This window comes from Phyllostomus hastatus, unplaced genomic scaffold (assembly GCF_019186645.2).
Source record: "Phyllostomus hastatus isolate PE091 unplaced genomic scaffold, TTU_PhHast_1.1 phas_contig_152, whole genome shotgun sequence".
NCBI classification, from domain to species: Eukaryota; Metazoa; Chordata; class Mammalia; order Chiroptera; family Phyllostomidae; genus Phyllostomus; species Phyllostomus hastatus.
The window spans coordinates 14,029,517-14,048,403 of NW_025333622.1; the positions used below are offsets into that span (position 1 = coordinate 14,029,517).

Genomic DNA, 18,887 nt, shown 5'->3' on the forward strand with positions numbered 1-18,887 from the left:
ATATTTTACTGATTATGTTATTATAGTTGCCCTATTTCCCCCCTTCACTTCCCTCCACCCTGCACACCCCCTCCCACCCACATTCCCCCAATTTAGTTCATGTCCATGTGTCATACATACAAGTTCTTTGGCTTCTATATTTCCCATACTATTCTTACCCTCCCCCTTTCTATTTTCTACCTACCATCTATGCTACTTATTGTCTGTACCTTTCCCCCTCTCTCCTCCTCCCACTCCCCTGTTGCTAACCCTCCATATAATCTCCATTTCTCTGGTTCTGTTCCTGTTCTAGTTGTTGGCTTAGTTTGTTTTAGTTTTAGTTTTAGGTGTGGTTGTTAATAATTGTGAGTTTTCTCTCATTTTACTATACATGTTTTTTACTGTCTTTTTTTTAGATAAGTCCCTTTAACATTTCATATGATAAGGGCTTGGTGATGATGAACTAATACCCTTTTCTGACTAAGATGAATCTACAAAGTTAAAAAGAGTGCCACTAATAATTTCATTTTGGCTGCCTGGAACTGTAATCCTTTCAGCCAGATTTCTCCTTGCCTCAAATGAAAAGTACTTGGGGGGAAAAAAAAAACAAGGGGAAAACAATCCGCAAAGACAAAAGAAAAGGAATTGTGAATGAGCTAAGAAAACCAGAGACTATAATGTCACAGATGTTTACAGAAGAAAATCTCTCAGGAAGGAAAGTATGTTCAACTATTAAAATGCTCTTATGATCTGGAGTAGTCAAAACCACAATACAAGGTTCACAAGTTGACAGCTTTGAAAAAACCATTTTAGATATCTGACCCACAGCCAAATCACAAAACATACCACAATCTATCAAAAGATTACTAATTGTTCAGATTAATATATTTGATTTATACTATTTGATATATTTGATTTTATATATTCATTAAACCATAAGGGCCCTGGTAATGTCAGAGTTCTTCATTTTTAAAAGGTCATGAACTAATGACTCACTAATACATTCAAATTCTTTTAACTAATTTCTTGCACTTAAATTACATCTAAGTTAAATGGGGCTTCCGAGCCAAAATGAATATAGAAAAAAATTCTAAACTAGCCTTAACTCTAAAATTTTAAAAGGGGAATTACAGGCTAAGAATGATACAAACAGATTCTAACTGCCTATTAAAAAATATTAAGTAACAGCACTCATGTGAGAAAAGAAACAAGCAGAAGAAAAACTAGTGCAGACACACTATTTTGTTTACCCAAAACTGTAGCCCATACTACAAAGGATATTACCCAATTAAAGAACGTAATCTCCATACCTTTACTTGTCGAGCTTGGCTGATGACACACGGAAGACTAAAAAGTTGTTGGACAAAGGCCTTCAACTCTTCCACTGTCAGTTTGGTTCGAGTCCTCCCACAATCGGGGCTCTGCCTGATGTAAAATATAAAATAGTACTGAGATATACATAAGAAAATTTCCCAGTCATTTGGATATCAAAGGGGCTTCTAATCTCTTCATATATGTATATAAATTGATTATGCTATTACAGTTGTTCCATTCCCCCTCTTCACTCCCCTCCCGCCTGCACACCCCCTCCCACCCACATTTCCCCCCTTTAGTTCATGTCCACGGGTCATAAGTTCTTTAGCATCTACATTTCCCATACTATTCTTACCCTCCCCCTATTTTCTACCTACTGTTTATGCTACTTATTCCCTGTACCTTCCCCCCCCCCCCCGCTCCTCCTCCCACTCCCCTGTTGCTAACCCTCCATATGATCTCCATTTCTGTGGTCCTGTTCCTGTTCTAGTTGTTGGCTTAGTTTGCTTTTGTTTTAGTGTGGTTGTTAATAATTGTGAGTTTGCTGTCTTTTTACTGTTCATATTTTTTATCTTCTTTTTCTTAGATAAGTCCCTTTAACATTTCATATAATAAGGGCTTGATGATAAACTCCTTTAACTTGACCTTATCTGAGAAGCACTTTATCTGCCCTCCAATTCTGAATGAAAGCTTTGCTGGATAGAGCAATCTTGGATGTTGGTCCTTTCCTTTCATGACCTGAAATAATTCTTTCCAGCCCCTTCTTGCCTGTAAGATTTCTTTTGAGAAATCAGCTGACAGTCTGAAAGGAACTCCTTTTTAAGTAACTGTCCCCTTATCTCTTGCTGCTTCTAGAATTCTCTCCATTTTAATCTTCAGTAGTGTAATTATGATGTGCCTTGGTGTGTTCCTCCTTGGGTCCAACTTCTTTGGGACACTCTGAGCATTCTGGACTTCCTGGAAGTCTATTTCCTTTGCCAGATTGGGGAAGTTCTCCTTCATTATTTGTTCAAATAAGTTTCCCACTTGTTGCTCTTCCTCTTCTTCTCTTGTACCCCTATAATTTGGATGTTGTAATGTTTAAAGATGTCCTGGAGGTTCCTAAGCCTCTCCTCATTTTTTAAAAATTCTTATTTCTTCATTCTTTTCTTATTGTATGTTTTTTCTTCCTTCTGGCCCACTCCATTGATTTGAGACCCAGTTTTCTTTCCACCACTATTGGTTCCCTGTGCATTTTATCTTCATTTCACTTAGCATAGCCTTCATTTTTTCATCTAATTTGCTACCAAAATCAACCAATTCTGTGAGAATCCTGATCACTAGTGCTTTGAACTGTGCATCTGATAGGCTGGTATCTCTTGGTCACTTAAAAGTATTGCCTCTGGGGCTTTGATTTTTTTCTTCTGTTTGAGTCTTTTTTTTTTTTTTGCGGGGGTGGGTGGGTGGGGTCTGGTCACATCTGTTAGGTAGTGAGGGGCGGAGCCTTACGTGTTCACCCGGTCAGGGTAACCAAATGGCTGGGTTGTGATGCTGTATGTGGAGGCAGGGTCAGAGAGGTAACAATGGCGCTTGCTCCACTCTGTTGGATTTCAGTCCCCTCTGCCTCTTCCCACAAGGCAAATTGGGCCCTTCTGGTGCTGGTTCCCGGGTGGTGAGCTTGTGTACGTTCTAGGATCCTGTGGGTCTCTCCAACGAACTCTCCTGTGAGGCTGGGTGTCTCTCCCAGCACCTCAGCCTCCACAAGTATTTTCAATTAGTGCTTTTAGGCTTTATTTCTCAGCGCTGGGGCCCTGGGTTGTGCAGTCTGTCTCGCTGCCCATTTTCACCTGGTTTATCTGCACTCAAATATGTGACTGTGGACAGCCAGCTGCCTTGTGCACCTCACTGGGTCTGCTCGATGCCTCCCCATGCCCGGGGTCTGCTAGCTGCTGCCTGTGCCCTGCGCTCCTGGGTCTGCCAGCCACCATTTTTTCCTGCCATGACCCAACTCCGCCGGCCGCTGACTCCGCCCCTCTTACCGGTCTGGATGAATGGTTGTCGGGACTTCCGAACAGTTCAATTTTGTTTGTTTTGGTTGTTTTTTTGTTTCTAAATTTTTGTTGTTCTTAATTTTGGTTGTGGGAGGAGGCAGAGTGTGTCTACCTACACCTCCATCTTGTCCAAAAGTCTCTCTAATCTCTTTATAATTCTCACTTAAGCAATTCCAGAATAGTGTTTGATGAATTCTACTTACAATGGTGGTGATCATTTCCAAATTAGGTTTTTAGCTCTAGAGTTAATGCTCAAAGATCCAACTCCTGAAGCTATAGTTTCTCCAATCTCAAAAGTATTAAAGATTTTAAGTAATCAATAAATTCCTCACAGTAAAATATTAATAAGTTCACTAATAAAACAGAATCCTCTATCTCACAAAGCTTAAGAAGAAGAAGGGCATTATTCTGGCTTAGAAAACAACCCTCTGAAACTGATTCAAAATTTTGTTTGTATGTATTTCTCTTTTAAAAAGGGTCCCTAAGCCCTGGCTGCTGTGGCTCAGTGGATTGAGTGCCAGCCTGTGAACCAAAGGGTTGCTAGTTTGACTCCCAGTCAGGGCACATGCCTGGGTTGCAGGCCAGGCCAGGTCCCCAGTAGGGGGTACAGGAGAGACAACCAGACATTGATATTTCTCTCCCTCTTTTTCTCCCTCCCTTCCCTTCTTTCTAAAAATAAATAATCCTTTAAAAATCCTTTAAAAAATAAATAAAAAAGGTCCCTAAGCTTTCACCTGATTTTCTAAGGAGTTCAATGATCTAATGACAGGTGAAGATTTGCTGATCAATGTCTCTAAGAAAGGTTTCCTGGTAAAATAGCAGATAGAAATGTACAATTACCAATGTGAATTGCTATAGAAAAAGCCCTTCAGATATAAAGAATGTGTTGGAATGAATATGAAACAACACTACTGAAAATGTAACATGTATGAATTACATTAAACCAAGGAGGCATTCTTCTGTGCTCCTTGACAGCTTCCCCTGCATCCAAAGTTACTCTTTGCTGCCACCTTTCTTCAACCTACAGTAGTATTTTATATTTATTTACAAGTATTTATTGCATATCTACTATGCGTCAGGCATTGCTCTAAGCTTAAGAAATATGGCAATAAAATCTCTCGCATTCTAGTCTAGCATACTTCAAGTGGGACAGGGAAAGAAAGGAGACAGACAATAAATAAAATAAGTACATTAGTATATCAGGAGTTGACTGCGCTAGGAGAAAAAAAATAATGAAAGAATTGCAATTTTATAAAGGGCTGTCGGAGAAGGCCTCTACAAGAATGTGACCTCTGCATAAGACTTGAGAGAAGTGAGAGGACAAGACACTTGGATATCAGGGGAAGAGAACTCCAAGCAGAGTGAATAGCAGTGTGAAGGCCCTAAGGAGGAACACTTCTAGTATGCATGAACAGTAAAAGGAAGAGGGGTGCAGAGTGAAACAACAAAGAAAGGAAATAATAAACAGTTATGGAAAAAAATTAAAAATAAGCAATCTAAAAAAAGCGGGGGGAGAGAAGGAGGTAATATTAGGGCATTATTACAGGAGGGAGGGACATGGATACTAGAAGTCAAAGATGATGTTAAGTCCTCAAAGGCAAGTTAAAATTTTGGCTTTTACTCCAGAAAAAAAGAAAAAAGGAAACCATTAAAGAATTCAGTGCTTCTCAGTCTTACCTGTGTTTCTGCTTTTTGCTCAGAAGCAGTTGAGCCACAGAAGCACAGGTCTCAGCTTCTTTTACAGCATCCCTGAGTTTTCTAAAGAGATCATTCTCTGGGTATTTCCTATCCTCAGCATCTTCCAGCATTACCCGGAATTCAACCAAATCTGTAAAAATAAATAAACAGTGCTCTGACTGGTGTGGCTCAGTTGGTTGGGTGTCATCCCCCACAAATTGAAAAGTTACCAGTTCAATTCCCTGTCAGGGCACATGCCTGAGTTGTGGGCTAGCTCCTCAGTTAGGGACCTATAAGAGGTAAATGATCAATATTTCTCTCTCACATTGATTTTTTTCTCTTTCTCCCTCCCTTCCCCTCTCCCTAAAAATAAATAAAATTTTAATGAATAAATAGCCATATACTATGACCACATACATAAAAAAATCATTGAAAAATTTTCACTAACCTCTCTCAAGTCCGCCATCAATCTATTACCAAAAACATACTGCAGCTGTGAAAAAAACCTCACCACTGCAACGAAAGCTTACTAATTCTTACAGACAATGCCTTTCAGTTAGGGCAATTTTTCTTTCTCAATAAGCCTTTAATGTTAGTCCACAGGTAAAAATGGCTTCCAAAAATATCTACTGCAAGTTAGTTATCTGTCCCATTTTATATCAACATTTTCACTTAAAAAAAGACTCTCAAATAGAAAATTAAGACTATAATCAACCAACCCAATAGTCTCAAGTCTCATATGAAGTCTGAGATTTTTGCTTAATGAAGGAAAAACACATAAAACAAGGCCTCTTTCAAAGTCACAACAATTTCAATGTATGCATACAAAAGAAGGAAACTTAACCTTTCTTGTGGTTGAAGTTGGCAGATAATGCTTCTGTAACACGACTGACCCAAGTGTCATAGGACTGTGCCCTGACTTTCACACCATATAGCAGAGAAGGGAGGTCCTCTAATGGGTAGCGATATCTAAAAATAAAACAAAAAACATGGAAATAAAAATTTCAAAAACCAACAACTTGAAAGTACATTAAATTTTAAGTACAATCAGCTTAAAGAAAGTACAAGAGCTAGAGGAATAATGTCTTGGTACAAATAAAGAGGAAATCAAAGAAGGCCACAGTTGTAACACAGGGAGAGATAAGGAGCATATGAAATCAACTGACAAAGAAACTGATTTTACTTGCCAAGTGCAGGACCAACTTTACAGGACTAGTCCTCAAGCAGGGAGGCAGATTAAACAAGAATTTACCGGCCCAGACACAGGGAAAAAAATTATGAAGGGCAACATTAGCACTTGATTTTAAAAGAAGCTAATGGAAGTGTTATAAGAAACTTCTAGATGGATACCTCAGACATTTCTTCTGCATGGGGCAGGGGCACAGATCATTTGGATGGTAGAGACACACAAGTCGTTCAGGGTTACAGGAGCATGTGAGAGCAGAGAGAAAACATGTGGTTCTGCAGGCTGAACACTGTCGCTCATCATCAGGAACAAGTTCAAATACTTCTTCTTCTGACATCAAGACACCCTAAAATACAATTTATGTTATTAGAGCAAGTCTTTCTAATCTTTCAAGCATCAAAGAACTTATTTATTAAATTTTTCTCTATGGGTAAATCTCTGACTTAAGATATAAACACAGGAGGTACAATGGCACTTCATCAAAATACTTTCTAAATATAATCATTAGTATTTATTTTAAATGGGCAAGACTAAACCTTGGTATCTAGAAATGCACATTACACTGATAAAACTGTTTTTAAAATACCAGGAAGTTATTACTGCAAAGGTCAAAACAGTCAGGGAAGTTATAATTGGGAGGGATCTTGGGGATAAATGACAAAAGTTGTATTTTTTTACCACAATTGTGATGACAATGAAGTTTACCATACAATAATTCATAAAACCAAATATTTGTTTTGTGTGCTTTTTATCTTTTCTCTAAAAGAAGAAAAGAAATTTTCCCCAAGGATAATACACCTTTGAACCAGATACATTAGTAATCTATGATCTAAAAGTGACATTGATAGTACAAACTTATGTAAAGATAAAGAAGTATAAAATAAACTATTCAAACCACAACATAATCTACTTGGGCAAGGTATCAAAAAAAAGCTCATCAGTATGCCAGTTTAAGAAAGCAACAACATCTTAAGTAGTATTTTATAAAGATTCCATTTAATATATAAGGGCTCCCTTTATGGTTTCTATTTACTTGAGAAAAGTACTTATAAACCTAATTCCACAATGAGAGCAAACTTTTTTCACTTAAGGTGGAACCTGATCATTTATTCACTAGCAGGCACAATCTATGTGCCTAATCTTTCAACATATACTTTGGGTTTTTTCTTAATTATTTTTTACTATTTACTATTTTTTAAAGATTTTTTTAAAAATATATTTTATTGATTATGCTATTACAGTTGTCCCATTTTCCCCCTTCACTCCCCTCCACCCTGTACACCCTTCTCCCACCCATATCCCCCCCTTTAGTCATGTCCATGTGTCATACTTATAAGTTCTTCAGCTTCTACATTTCCCATACTATTCCTACCCTCCCTCTATCTATTTTCAACCTACAATCTATGCTACTTATTCTCTGTACCTTTTCTCCCTCTCTCCTCCTCCCACTCCCCTGTTGCTGACCCCCCATGTGATCTCCATTTCTATGGTTCTGTTCCTGTTCTAGTTGTTTGCTTAGTTTCTTTTGGTTTTGCTTTAGGTGTGGTTGTTAATAATTGTGAGTTCGCTGTCCTTTTACTATACATGTTTTTTCTTTATCTTCTTTTCTTAGATAAGTCCCTTTAACATTTCATAAAATAAGGACTTGGTGATGATGAACTCCTTGAAGACCTTATCTGAGAAGCACTTCACCTGCCCTTCTATTCTAAATGAAAGCTTTGCTGGATAGAGTAATCTGGGATATAGGTCCTTGTCTTTCTTGACTTGGAATACTTCTTTCCAGCCCCTTCTTGCCTGCAAGGTCTCTTTTGAGAAATCAGCTGACAGTCTGAAAGGAACTCCTTTGCAGGTTACTGTCCCCTTATCACTTGCTGCTTCAAGGATTCTCTCCTTCATTTTTACCTTGGCTTATGTAATTATGATGTGCCTTGGTGTGTTTCTTCTTGGGTCCAACTTCTTTGGGGCTCTCTGAGCTTCCTGGATTTCCTGGAAGTCTATTTCCTTTGCCAGAATGGGAAGTTCTCCTTTATTATTTGTTCAAATACGTGTTCAATCTGTTGCTTTTCCTCTTCCCCTTCTGGTACCCCTATAATTCAGATGTTGGAATGTTTAAAGATGTCCTGGAGGTTCCTAAGCTTCTCCTCATTTTTTTGAATTCTTATTCCTCCATTCTTTCCTGTTTGGTTGTTTTTTTCTTCCTTCTGGTCCACTCTATTGTTCTGAGTCCCAGTTTCCTTCCCATCACTATTGGTTTTCCGTGCATCTTCCTTCATCTTTTTAATGGTAACCTACATTTTTTCATCTAATTTGCACCCAAAATCAACCAATTCTGTGAGCTTCCTGATCACCAATGTTTTGAACTGTGCATCTGATAGATTGGCTATCTCTTGGTCGCTCAAAAGGATGAGTCCTGGGGCATTGATCTGTTCTTCTGTTTGAGACATATCTCTCTCTCTCTCTCTCTTTTTTTTTTTTGGTCTAGTCGCTCCTATTATGGTGAGGGGCGGAGCCTTAGGTGTTCACCGGGGCTGGGCACCCCAGTCGCTAGATTGTGACGTTGTATGTGGGGGCAGGGGAGGGGGCGGGAGGGAACAATGGTGGTAGCTCCATTCTCCTGGGACCTCAGTCCCTTCTCTGGGATCCTGGGTTGCGCACTCTGCCCTCATCCACAATCACCGCCTCACTGGGGGACAGCTGCTGCTTGCCCACTCTGCCCTCGTCCACAATCACCACCTCACTGGCGGACAGCTGCCGCTTGCGTACTCAGGGTCCACCCACTGCGATCTTGAGCGCCCCGATGCCTTATGTGCTCCCGGTTGCCTTATGCGCCCAGTTTTCCCTGTTCTCCACGCGCTGCTCCCGGATGCTCCTCTCCACCCCTCCTACTGGTCTGGATAAACAAGTCTACTTCAACTTCTTAGCTGTCCGACTTCCATTCAGATAAATTCTCCGTCATTTCTGGGTGTTATTCTGCCTCTAAATTGTTGTTGTTCTAATCTCGGTTGTGCGTGGAGGTACGGTGCGTCCACCTATGCCTCCATCTTTATTTTTTAAAGATTTTATTTTTAGAGAGAGGGAAAGAGAAGGAGAAAGAGAGGGAAAGAAACAACAATGTGTGGATGACTCTCATGTGCCCCCCCCTACTGGGGACCTGGCCTGCAACCCAGGCATGTGCCCTAGACTGGGAATCAAACCAGTGATCTCTTGGTTTGCAGGCCCACACTAGCTAGCCTACACGCCAGCCAGGGCAAAATATGCTTTGTTTTGATACTGAATTAATCTCACTATATTCTCTTATCTTTCCACTTTCTCATATTAGCATTTAATATTTTAATTAAAAATTATTTTTATGCTACTTCCAGCCAAGATGGAGGCATAGGTAGACACACTGTGCCTCCTCACACAACCAAAAGAAGGACAACAATAACTTAAAAACAAAAAACCACCAGAACTGACAGAAAATCGAACTGTATGGAAGTCCAACAACCAAGGAGTTAAAGAAGACACACTCATCCAGACTGGTAGGAGGGGCAGAGTCGGGCAGCCAGGGCAAAGAGGACTTGCAGCAATGTGAGTCCCACCTTGGTGGACCCAGGCATCACCAGACTGTGGAACCAGGTGAGGCACACAAGGCTACAGATGGCCAGCAAGGTGGTGGCTGGCGGACCGGGCAGTCCCACATTCACACGCAAATAAACCAGGCGAAACTGGGGAACGGGTTGGACCACACAACCCAGGGCCCCAGCTTGGGGAAATAAAGCCCCAAACCACTGACTGAGCCGAAAAACACCTGTGGGGGTTGAGGTGCCGGGAGAAACTCCCAGCCTCACAGGAGAGTTCCCTGGAGAGACCCATAGGGTCCTAAAACATACACAAAGCCACACACACGGGAATGAGCACCAGAAACACCCAACTGGCTTGTGGGAAGCGAGGGAAGTAACTGAAATCCAGCAGAGACTGGAGCAAATGCCATTGTTCCCTCTCGGACCCCTGCCCCACATAGAGCACCACAATCCAGTGACATGGGTTGCCCCACCCTGGTGAACACCTAAGGCTCTGCCCCCCACTACATTAACAGGCACGTCAGGACAAAAAAAAAAATGACCCAAAGGAAAGAACAGATCAAAGCTCCAGAAAAAATACAACTAAGCTATGAAGAGGTAGCCAACCTATCAGATGCACAGTTCAAAACACTGGTAACCAGGATGCTCACAGAAGTGGTTGAATTTGGTCGCAAATTAGATAAAAAAATGAAGGCTATGTTAAGTGAAATAAAGGAAAATGTGCAGGGAACCAATAGTGATGGGAAGCAAACTGGGACTTAATTCAGCAGTGTGGACCAGAAGGAAAAAAGAAACAACCAATCAGAAAAGAATGAAGAAACAAGAATTCAGAAAAATGATGAGAGGCTTAGGAATCTCCCGGACATCTTTAAACATTCCAGCATCCAAATTATAGGTGTACAAGAGAAGAAGAGGAAGAGCAACAAGTGGGAAACTTATTTGAACAAATAATGAAGGAGAACTTCCCCAATCTGGCAAAGGAAATAGACTTCCAGGAAGCTCAGAGAGTCCCAAAGAAGTTGGACCCAAAGAGGAACACACCAAGGCACATCATAATTATACTACCCAAGATTAAAATGAAGGAGAGAATTCTAGAAGCAACAGGAGATAAGGAGACAGTTACTTACAAAGGAGTTCCCATCAGACTGTCAGCTGATCCCTCAAAAGGAACCTTGCAGGCAAGAAGGGGTTGGAAAGAAGTATTCCAAGTCATGAAAGGCAAGGACCTACATCCAAGATTGCTCTATCCAGCACAGCTTTCATTTAGAATGGAAGGGGAGATAAAGTGCTTCTCAGATAAGGTCAAGTTAGAGGAGTTCATCATCATCCAATCCTAATTATATGAAATGTTAAAGGGACTTATCTAAGAAAAAGAAGATAAAAAATATGAACAATAAAATGAGAAGAAACTTACAGTTATTAACCAAACCTAAAAGAAAAACAAAAATCAAACTAAGCAAATAACTAGAAGAGGAAGAGAATCACGGAAATGGAAATCACATGGAGGGTTATCCACAGGGGAGTGGGAGGGGGAGAGATGGGGGGAAAGGTACTGAGAATAAGCATAAATGGTAGGTAAAACATGGACAGGGGGAGGTTAAGAATAGTATACGAAATGCAGAAGCTGAATAACTTATATGTATGACCCATGGACATGAACTAAAGCCAGGGGGAAAGCAGGTGGGAGGGGGTGTGCAGGATGAAGGGGAATAAAGAGGGGGGGAATGGGACAACTGTAATAATATAATCAATTAAATTAATTAATTAATTAATTAATTAAATGTAACAGTATTTTCAATACAAAGTTGTTGCTTTTTTTCTACCTACTAATTGTTCTCGGTTCAAGTTCTTGGTTAGTGTTCTCCTAAGTACTTGAAATTATTAGTGACATATGATGTAAGACAATAAACTTGGATCCATATCTCACTCTTCCACATACAAAAATTAACCTGAAAGAGATGACAAACCTGACTCTAAGACCTAAAGGTATAAAACACTTGTGGAAAACATAAGACAAAGTCTTTGTGATCTTGAATTAAGGAAAGATTTCTTAAATATAACCAAAAGCACAAGCCCTAAAAGAAAAATTGATGAACTAAATATCATAAAAATTAAGAACTGCTCTTAAAAAAAAATACTGTTAAGTAATGGGTAAGACAAGTCACAAACTGGAAGAAAATACTTCCAAATCACATTATCTGATGAGGAATTTACATCCAGAATATATAAAGAACTCTCAAAATTCAGTAAGAAAACCACCCAATTTTTAAAAGCTGGGTGAAACCAAACTGATGGTTGTGGGGACAGAGAATACTGGGAAGCTGGGGAAAAAGGTGAAGGGATTAAGTACAAAGTGACAGTTACAAAATAATCATGAAGGTGTAGAGTATAGGGAAAACAGTCAATAATGTTATAATAACCATGTATAGTACCTGGTAGGTACTAGACCTATCAAGTGGGTCAATTCATAAACTATATATCTCTTCACTATGCTATATACCTGAAACTATTAAAAAATAATATTGAATGTCAACTGTAATTGAAAATAAAAAGGTTAGGCAAAAAATTTGAATAGACTCTTCCCCTAAAGATACATAAACAGCTAATAAACACAGAAGGTATTCAAAATCATCAGTCATTACAATGAAAACTATAATGAAATACCACTACAAACCTATTAACAAGTTAAAAAAGACTAACCACACCAAGTGTCAATGAGAATGTAGCACAAGCAGAACTCTCACACACTGTTGGTGGAAATGTAAAGTGATGCAACCAGTTTAGAGTAGTTTGTCAGTTTCTATTTTACAAAAAAATTAAACACACACATACCATATGACCCAGCCATTCCACTGCCAGTATTTACCCAAGAAATGAAAACATGTCAATATAAAATCTGTACAGAAATGTTCAAAAGTTTCATTTGTAGCAGGCAAAAACCAAAAACAATTTATTTTTTAGTTTTAAAAAAATTTTAAAGATCATTTATTTATTTATTTTTAGAGAGGGGGGAAGGGAAGGAGAAAGAGAGGCAGAGGGAGAGAAACATCACTGCGTGGTTGCCTCTCAAGCACTCCCTACTGGGGACCTGGCCCCCAAACCAGGCATATGCCCTGACTGGGAATCAAACCAGCAACCCTTTGGTTCACAGGCCTGTGCTCAATACACTGAGCTATGCCAACCAGGGCAACCAAAAACAATTTAAAAGATATTTAGAGAGTGGGGAAGAGAGAGAGGAAGAGAGAAATATCCATGTGAGAGAGAAACATCAATTAGTTGCCTCTCACAGGACCCCATCTGGGGACCGAACCCACAACCAAAGCATGTGCCCTGCCTGAGAATTGAACTGGTGGCCTTTTGCTCTGCAGAATGACACCCACCCAACTGAGCCACACTGGCTTGGGCTAAAAACAATTAAAATGTTCATTCACAAGTGAATGGATCAACAAACTGTGGTATATCAACACTCATATATCATGAGTATTACATTCAATGTAATACTCTTGGCAACAAAAAGGTATATGCTATTAATTCATGTAACAGTGTGGCTAAATCTCAAAGTGTTTATGCTAAGTGAAAGAAATCAGATAAAAAGTATAACTTACATAATTCAATTAAAATAAAATGCTCTAAAAAAGGCAAACTAAAAGTAGATTAGTGTTTTCCTGTAAAGGGTGAGTGGGGTGGGATGGGACAAGAGGAAAGGATCACAAAGGGGTATAAGGAAACTTCTGAAGGTGATACGCTCATTATCTTGGTTATGACAAAGGTTTCACAAATATATGCAAACAGCAAATTATATACTACAAACATATATTGTTTATTGTATATCAAGTATACCTAAAACAAAGCTGTTCAAAAATGGAAACAGAATAGCTAAGTCGAGAAAGCAGGCTGAGCAAGAGCAGAAGGTGTGGCAGGAAAATAAAGTTTGTGTCTCACAAAGGGGCTTTCTACTCCTTGTAACACCTGCAAGCTTGTCGGGACAAAAGCTGGGTAGAAGTTATTTTTAGGTAGGGAGCAAACTAATAAAGTTGCTAGGTAACGCTATCTCAAGGCCGAAATGCTAGCCTTCATTCCGCTTCTGCCTCTGTATACTCCCTTGCTTTAGCAGAAAGACGCCCCCCTCCCTTCTTTGCTCTGTAACAATATTTAAAGAAACTGCGACGAGCCTGGGGCGGGCTCAGAATTTGGGATTCTCCTCTGAGCCTCCCCGGGTAATAAAGTTCGTGCTTCATTATCTCCTCACGTGTGAGTGACATTTATGCAACAAAGGGAGCAAGTCACAAATCTAGTGAGACTAGCTATAAAAGGAGAGTCAGGGAGATTGGGTCAAGATGAGGATAAAGACAGATTTTCTCACATAGTTCCCATTTCAATGTGATAAATGTTTAGCTTACTCTAAGCATTCAAATCCCAACCCTTGGTTATTCAGTTCTTTCTACTCATTAAATTACTTAGAAGAAGGGGAAATAACAGACAGATTGATTTTCAAGTTACATTTCTGGTGACTGACAGTCTGTAATCCCAGGAAATGTAACTTTAATTCAATTAGAAAGCTCAGAGAGAAAAGAAAAGTTTAAACTTTCTTGTTTAAAGAAATAATACTATATGTAGGAGATTTTTAAAAAATAAATATATACCTAAGAAATTCTGAGGACTCCATTTTTAAAAACCTGGAGATGATGACATCAAGATTCTTAAAACATTTTCAAGTTGAAGAAACCAAAATGACAAGTATAAAAATATGAAACATTGCCCAAACTAGTGATATTTGTGTTCAACTTCTAAAAAGATAAAAAATGAAATGCATTTTTATAGACTCAATTTTTTATATTCCATAAGCAGTATTAAATACAGGAAATATGCTCAGCAAACTCACCATTTGCACCACAGCCTCTCTTAATCGTGTCTCTTCTTCAGTCATCAGAGTCAACTCTTTGCACACCATGGCAGCCAGCCCCACGTCTAAGCATTCTGGATCGGCTGCCATTTTGAAAATGAGTTCCTCATGTGAAAAGACACAGTGGCGCCTTAGCCGGCGGTAATGATTGACACACTGACGTCCAATGGGCAACTGAAAACAAGACAAGATTCTCAAATTAAATTACTTGCTTGTAACATATTCCAGAACAGAACCACTATTTACCCTCTAGGCCTCCCTTTTATTATAAAGAAGACAGAGTAACAAACTCCACTTGAACATAAGAAGTAACTGTAAATATTAAACCTTTATGGCCCAGCAGGAATTTTGATTCCCATAATTTTGAGCTGCTAAACTTCTGGCACAAGCTGCTGATTTTCTACTCATTATGTACATCAAGAAGTATGAGTTCCTTTATATATATAAATTAGGCAGCAAACTTTTAGACCAGGCTAACATAAAACTGCCATTATAGGAAAAAAGAGAAAAAAAATCAGGCTATAAAAGGTTAAGTGGACATATTCAGCATTGGAGTTTCCACAGAACAAAAAAAACAGTTGTTATACGCATCCAGAAAAAAAAAATGGGGGGGAAGGGAGGGAGGGAAGGAGGTAAAATAGGAAGAGAGCGCTATTTAAGCAATCCATATTGACTGACTTTTAATTTTTTTAATGAGGACCAATGCGAAAGATGATTTAGATTTTGGCATCTAGGAATTCTTTTAAAAACAACCAGCAGTCTGGTCTACAGAAAATTTAAGATGAACACGTAAGATTACATACTTTATTTTCCTTAAGTGAGATAAATCACTAATTACTCTTCATAAATCACAGATATACTCTGTAAGATGATTTCTAAAAATGTATTTAACCATGAAGCTTTAGTTTAAACCAAGCAATACTAGCTATCAAATACCCACACATACATTCTCTCTCAACTTCTTCCCTATACTGTAGCTGAAAAACTTAGGTGGCTAAAAGGAGTTTTTGTTTGTATTTGAAAAGTGCAACATAAAATAGAAAAAATTTAAAAAAAAAATGAACATTTAAGAACCATCTAGAATTCACCTCCATTTTCAAAAAGGAATCACAAGAACCATAGTTCAAGAGTACAAGCTATCTAATCAAGCAGTATCTTCATCCTCTTCCAAAAAAACAAACTTTTCTAAGAAAATACATATACTGAGCTTATGATGAGCAAATATTTGTCAATAATATACAACTCTTTCATTTCTTAATTCTTACATATTTATTCTTCAAACATTTTTTACATAGCTTTAATACAAGGGCTAGAAAGAGAAAAACAAAACTGGGACTTGCAGTTCTTAATTACTATAATACGTAAGGAGCCACGTAAAAGAGTTGATTTATTTAACTAGTGGCTTATAAAAATTAGTACCATCATTTTATTCCAGATATGAAGCTGCTATATGTAACTTTTCATTTGTATCACTACCTTCTTCTACAGAGTAGTATCAAGAGCTTTTACATACATTATTTCACTTGTTTGAAGTTACTTCATGGATCAGTACCTTTATATACCAGGTAATAAAACCTAGGCCCAGGGAAATTTAAAAAGCTGCCCAAGGTCAAATATCAATAGCAATTTAAAGGCAGAAACAATCTCTAAGTCATCTCTGAATCATCTCCATTTCCCACCCCACACCTAACCAAGCAAGAAATAAATCATAAACAATAAAAGCTGAATTTTTAAAATAGAGCTCAAACTCAGGGCTCTAAGTTTGGTCTTGCTCTTGCTGCTTCTTAAGTCCAATGAGAAAGAAGTTTAAAATTACTAGATCAAATAAGATTGTTCACTGTATCATTTCATTCATTAACCAAGGAAAACAAAAAATGGTTAATCATGAAACTGAATAAATTAAGATGCCCACAGAAAACATAAGATCCAATACTACTGAAGGCTATTCCCTAAAATGTTGAGAGGTGGCAGAAACATCACTAAAGCAAAAAGTCAGAGTGTATTATATATTTGCAAGTCTTTCCCAAACCAATATGACATGATTACAAGTGAATATTTTTTGATAATTAGCTCATACAAAAGCAAAATACCAATCACTGGCATTACCATTTACACAGAGGTATAGCCTGTAGAGATTTTAGTATTACACCTACTCTTTAAAATAAATTTTTTAAAAGGGGAATATAGAAAACATAAAATGGAAGGGCGAATAAAAATCACCAAATTGTCCATCAAAAAATAGTAATACAGGGATATTTTAAAATAAAAGCACAGAGCTAAATATTTGAAAATATGGTGGAATGAATCCTTATTAAAAAGATCTAGTCATCTCCATAAAATCCAAAGGTGTTCAGAGGAAACAAAGACTAGAAGAAATATATTCTCAGAAAAGATTCAGAAAATATGAACTACTTAAAATTCAAACAGAATGGGGCAAATAATGAATAAAAAGTAAAGAACCATGACATCTTCCAAATAAAAACCATAATGGGAACTCTAAACTTTGTGAATTACTACCGCCACTCCATTCTCTAATGAAATACTCATGAACCCTCCCCTCCCCAGCTAAGGAACTATGGCAACTAAGATACATTTTCCAGGGATGTTAGTAGACGTACAACAGCTACTTGCTATAGAACAGACCCAGTCAGCAGTACAGAAGTTCACAGCTTCAGCGAAGTTGTAGCCCTGATTAAATCCAGAATGATAGGCACGGGGAAACGTCACAACAAACTCTCCAGCACACTGATTGGTCCTGTACACCTAAGTGTAAATTCAAAACAGTGATATAAAACAAAATAAAAAAACAAAAAAGAGGGTGACAGATTTGATCAGTCAGTTTTAGAAGCATTTTGTAAAACTGAAAATAACAGAGCATTAACCTACACACATCAGAAAAATAGTATCAGGTTTAAGAAGCAGCCAGAATTCTACCTTCTTAAGATAGTCCCTGATAACAAGTTATAATAATTCATGACAAAAACTAGCAGCTAAAAGAAATTCTCAAAGAGAAAGTGTTACTCTCACTGAACTACTAGTTTCCTAAGTTGATAGAATTTTTACAATTAAGAAAATTTAATTCTTTTTATTCCTGTGTTATAAAGGAACTTCCTCTTGTTCTTGAATAATTTTTCAGAAAGAGACTAATTGATTAGCTCATATGTATTATGAAGAAATCCCTAAAATCAGTTTTCCTAAATCTCATTTAGTTTTATAATACTATGTATCTTTTGAAAAGTCCTATATTCTATTATAAATGCACTCCATAAAGACAAGTAACACTCCCACTAATCTAGTCTCATTAAGGTTATGATAAGTATCTGACTATATGTAACAAATACCAAATTTATACTTTATCAGGTGTTAGTAGCTTAAATTTAATAATCATTTTCAAAACTAAGTTGAAAAGTAGAAAAGATATTCATATACATTTACTTCATCATCTCATGTGGAAAAAAAGCTGTGAAATCTTTATAAAAAGTATGTATGATTTCCAAAAGAATGAACATTAATTAGAACTACCACTTAAAATACTTTTGTTAAAAAGGGATAATAAAAAATATGATTTTTGTTAAAACCGAGATATAATGGTTTACCAAAAGCAAAAGGTAAATACCCTTTTTCTATAGTTATCTAATAGTTTTCTAATAGTTATCTATACATAAAGTACAATTCATACTTTAAAACACCCCTTTCTTAATCAAGTAGATGTCCTTTCAGAGTGTAAATTCTAATTTAGTTAGAAGATGACATGATCTTTTACTTCCAGTTATAAAACAAACCATTTGTTGCAACTAATCAAAAGCTAAAGTAACTTTAAATTTAAAATACTGAAAGGAGACACAAAAAGACTCACAGGCACACCATGCTCCATTAGCACATTGGGGTTCATGATGGTGACTAACTGATGTAGAAGATCAGGCTGAGATTCAAATAACTCAGGGGCCAGCTCCCTCATCACCTCCTCCAGTTGTTCTGCAGCATGAGATGGCACACCATACCATGTCTTTGGCTCCCCCCTAGCAAAAAAAATAACTGTTTAGCTAGGTAGAGCATGGTGTCAATGAGGCCAGTGTCTCTGATGCAAATCCACTAAATTATAATTAACTGTCTTGTTTCAAATGGCCACAGACTGTAAGCCCTGAATCCTGGCAACCATCTCATAAATCTGTGCTATTGTTTGTAATAGACACATACTTATCACTATTAAAAAAAAATTCAAAACACATGAACTC

At 37.8% G+C, this 18,887-nt stretch overlaps 1 protein-coding gene across 1 annotated transcript in view; it reads right to left on the bottom strand.

The window, feature by feature from the left end:
- KDM5A (lysine demethylase 5A) overlaps positions 1–18,887 on the bottom strand; it is a 111,944-nt gene that overhangs the window by 40,331 nt on the left and 52,726 nt on the right. The window contains exons 12-18 of the mRNA XM_045830406.1: positions 18,509–18,671; positions 17,296–17,415; positions 14,632–14,826; positions 6,351–6,532; positions 5,845–5,969; positions 5,001–5,151; positions 1,290–1,404 (exon numbers count right to left, since the gene is read on the bottom strand). Coding sequence (XP_045686362.1) covers positions 1,290–1,404; positions 5,001–5,151; positions 5,845–5,969; positions 6,351–6,532; positions 14,632–14,826; positions 17,296–17,415; positions 18,509–18,671 — 1,051 coding nt within the window. The remainder of the gene's footprint in view (positions 1–1,289; positions 1,405–5,000; positions 5,152–5,844; positions 5,970–6,350; positions 6,533–14,631; positions 14,827–17,295; positions 17,416–18,508; positions 18,672–18,887) is intronic.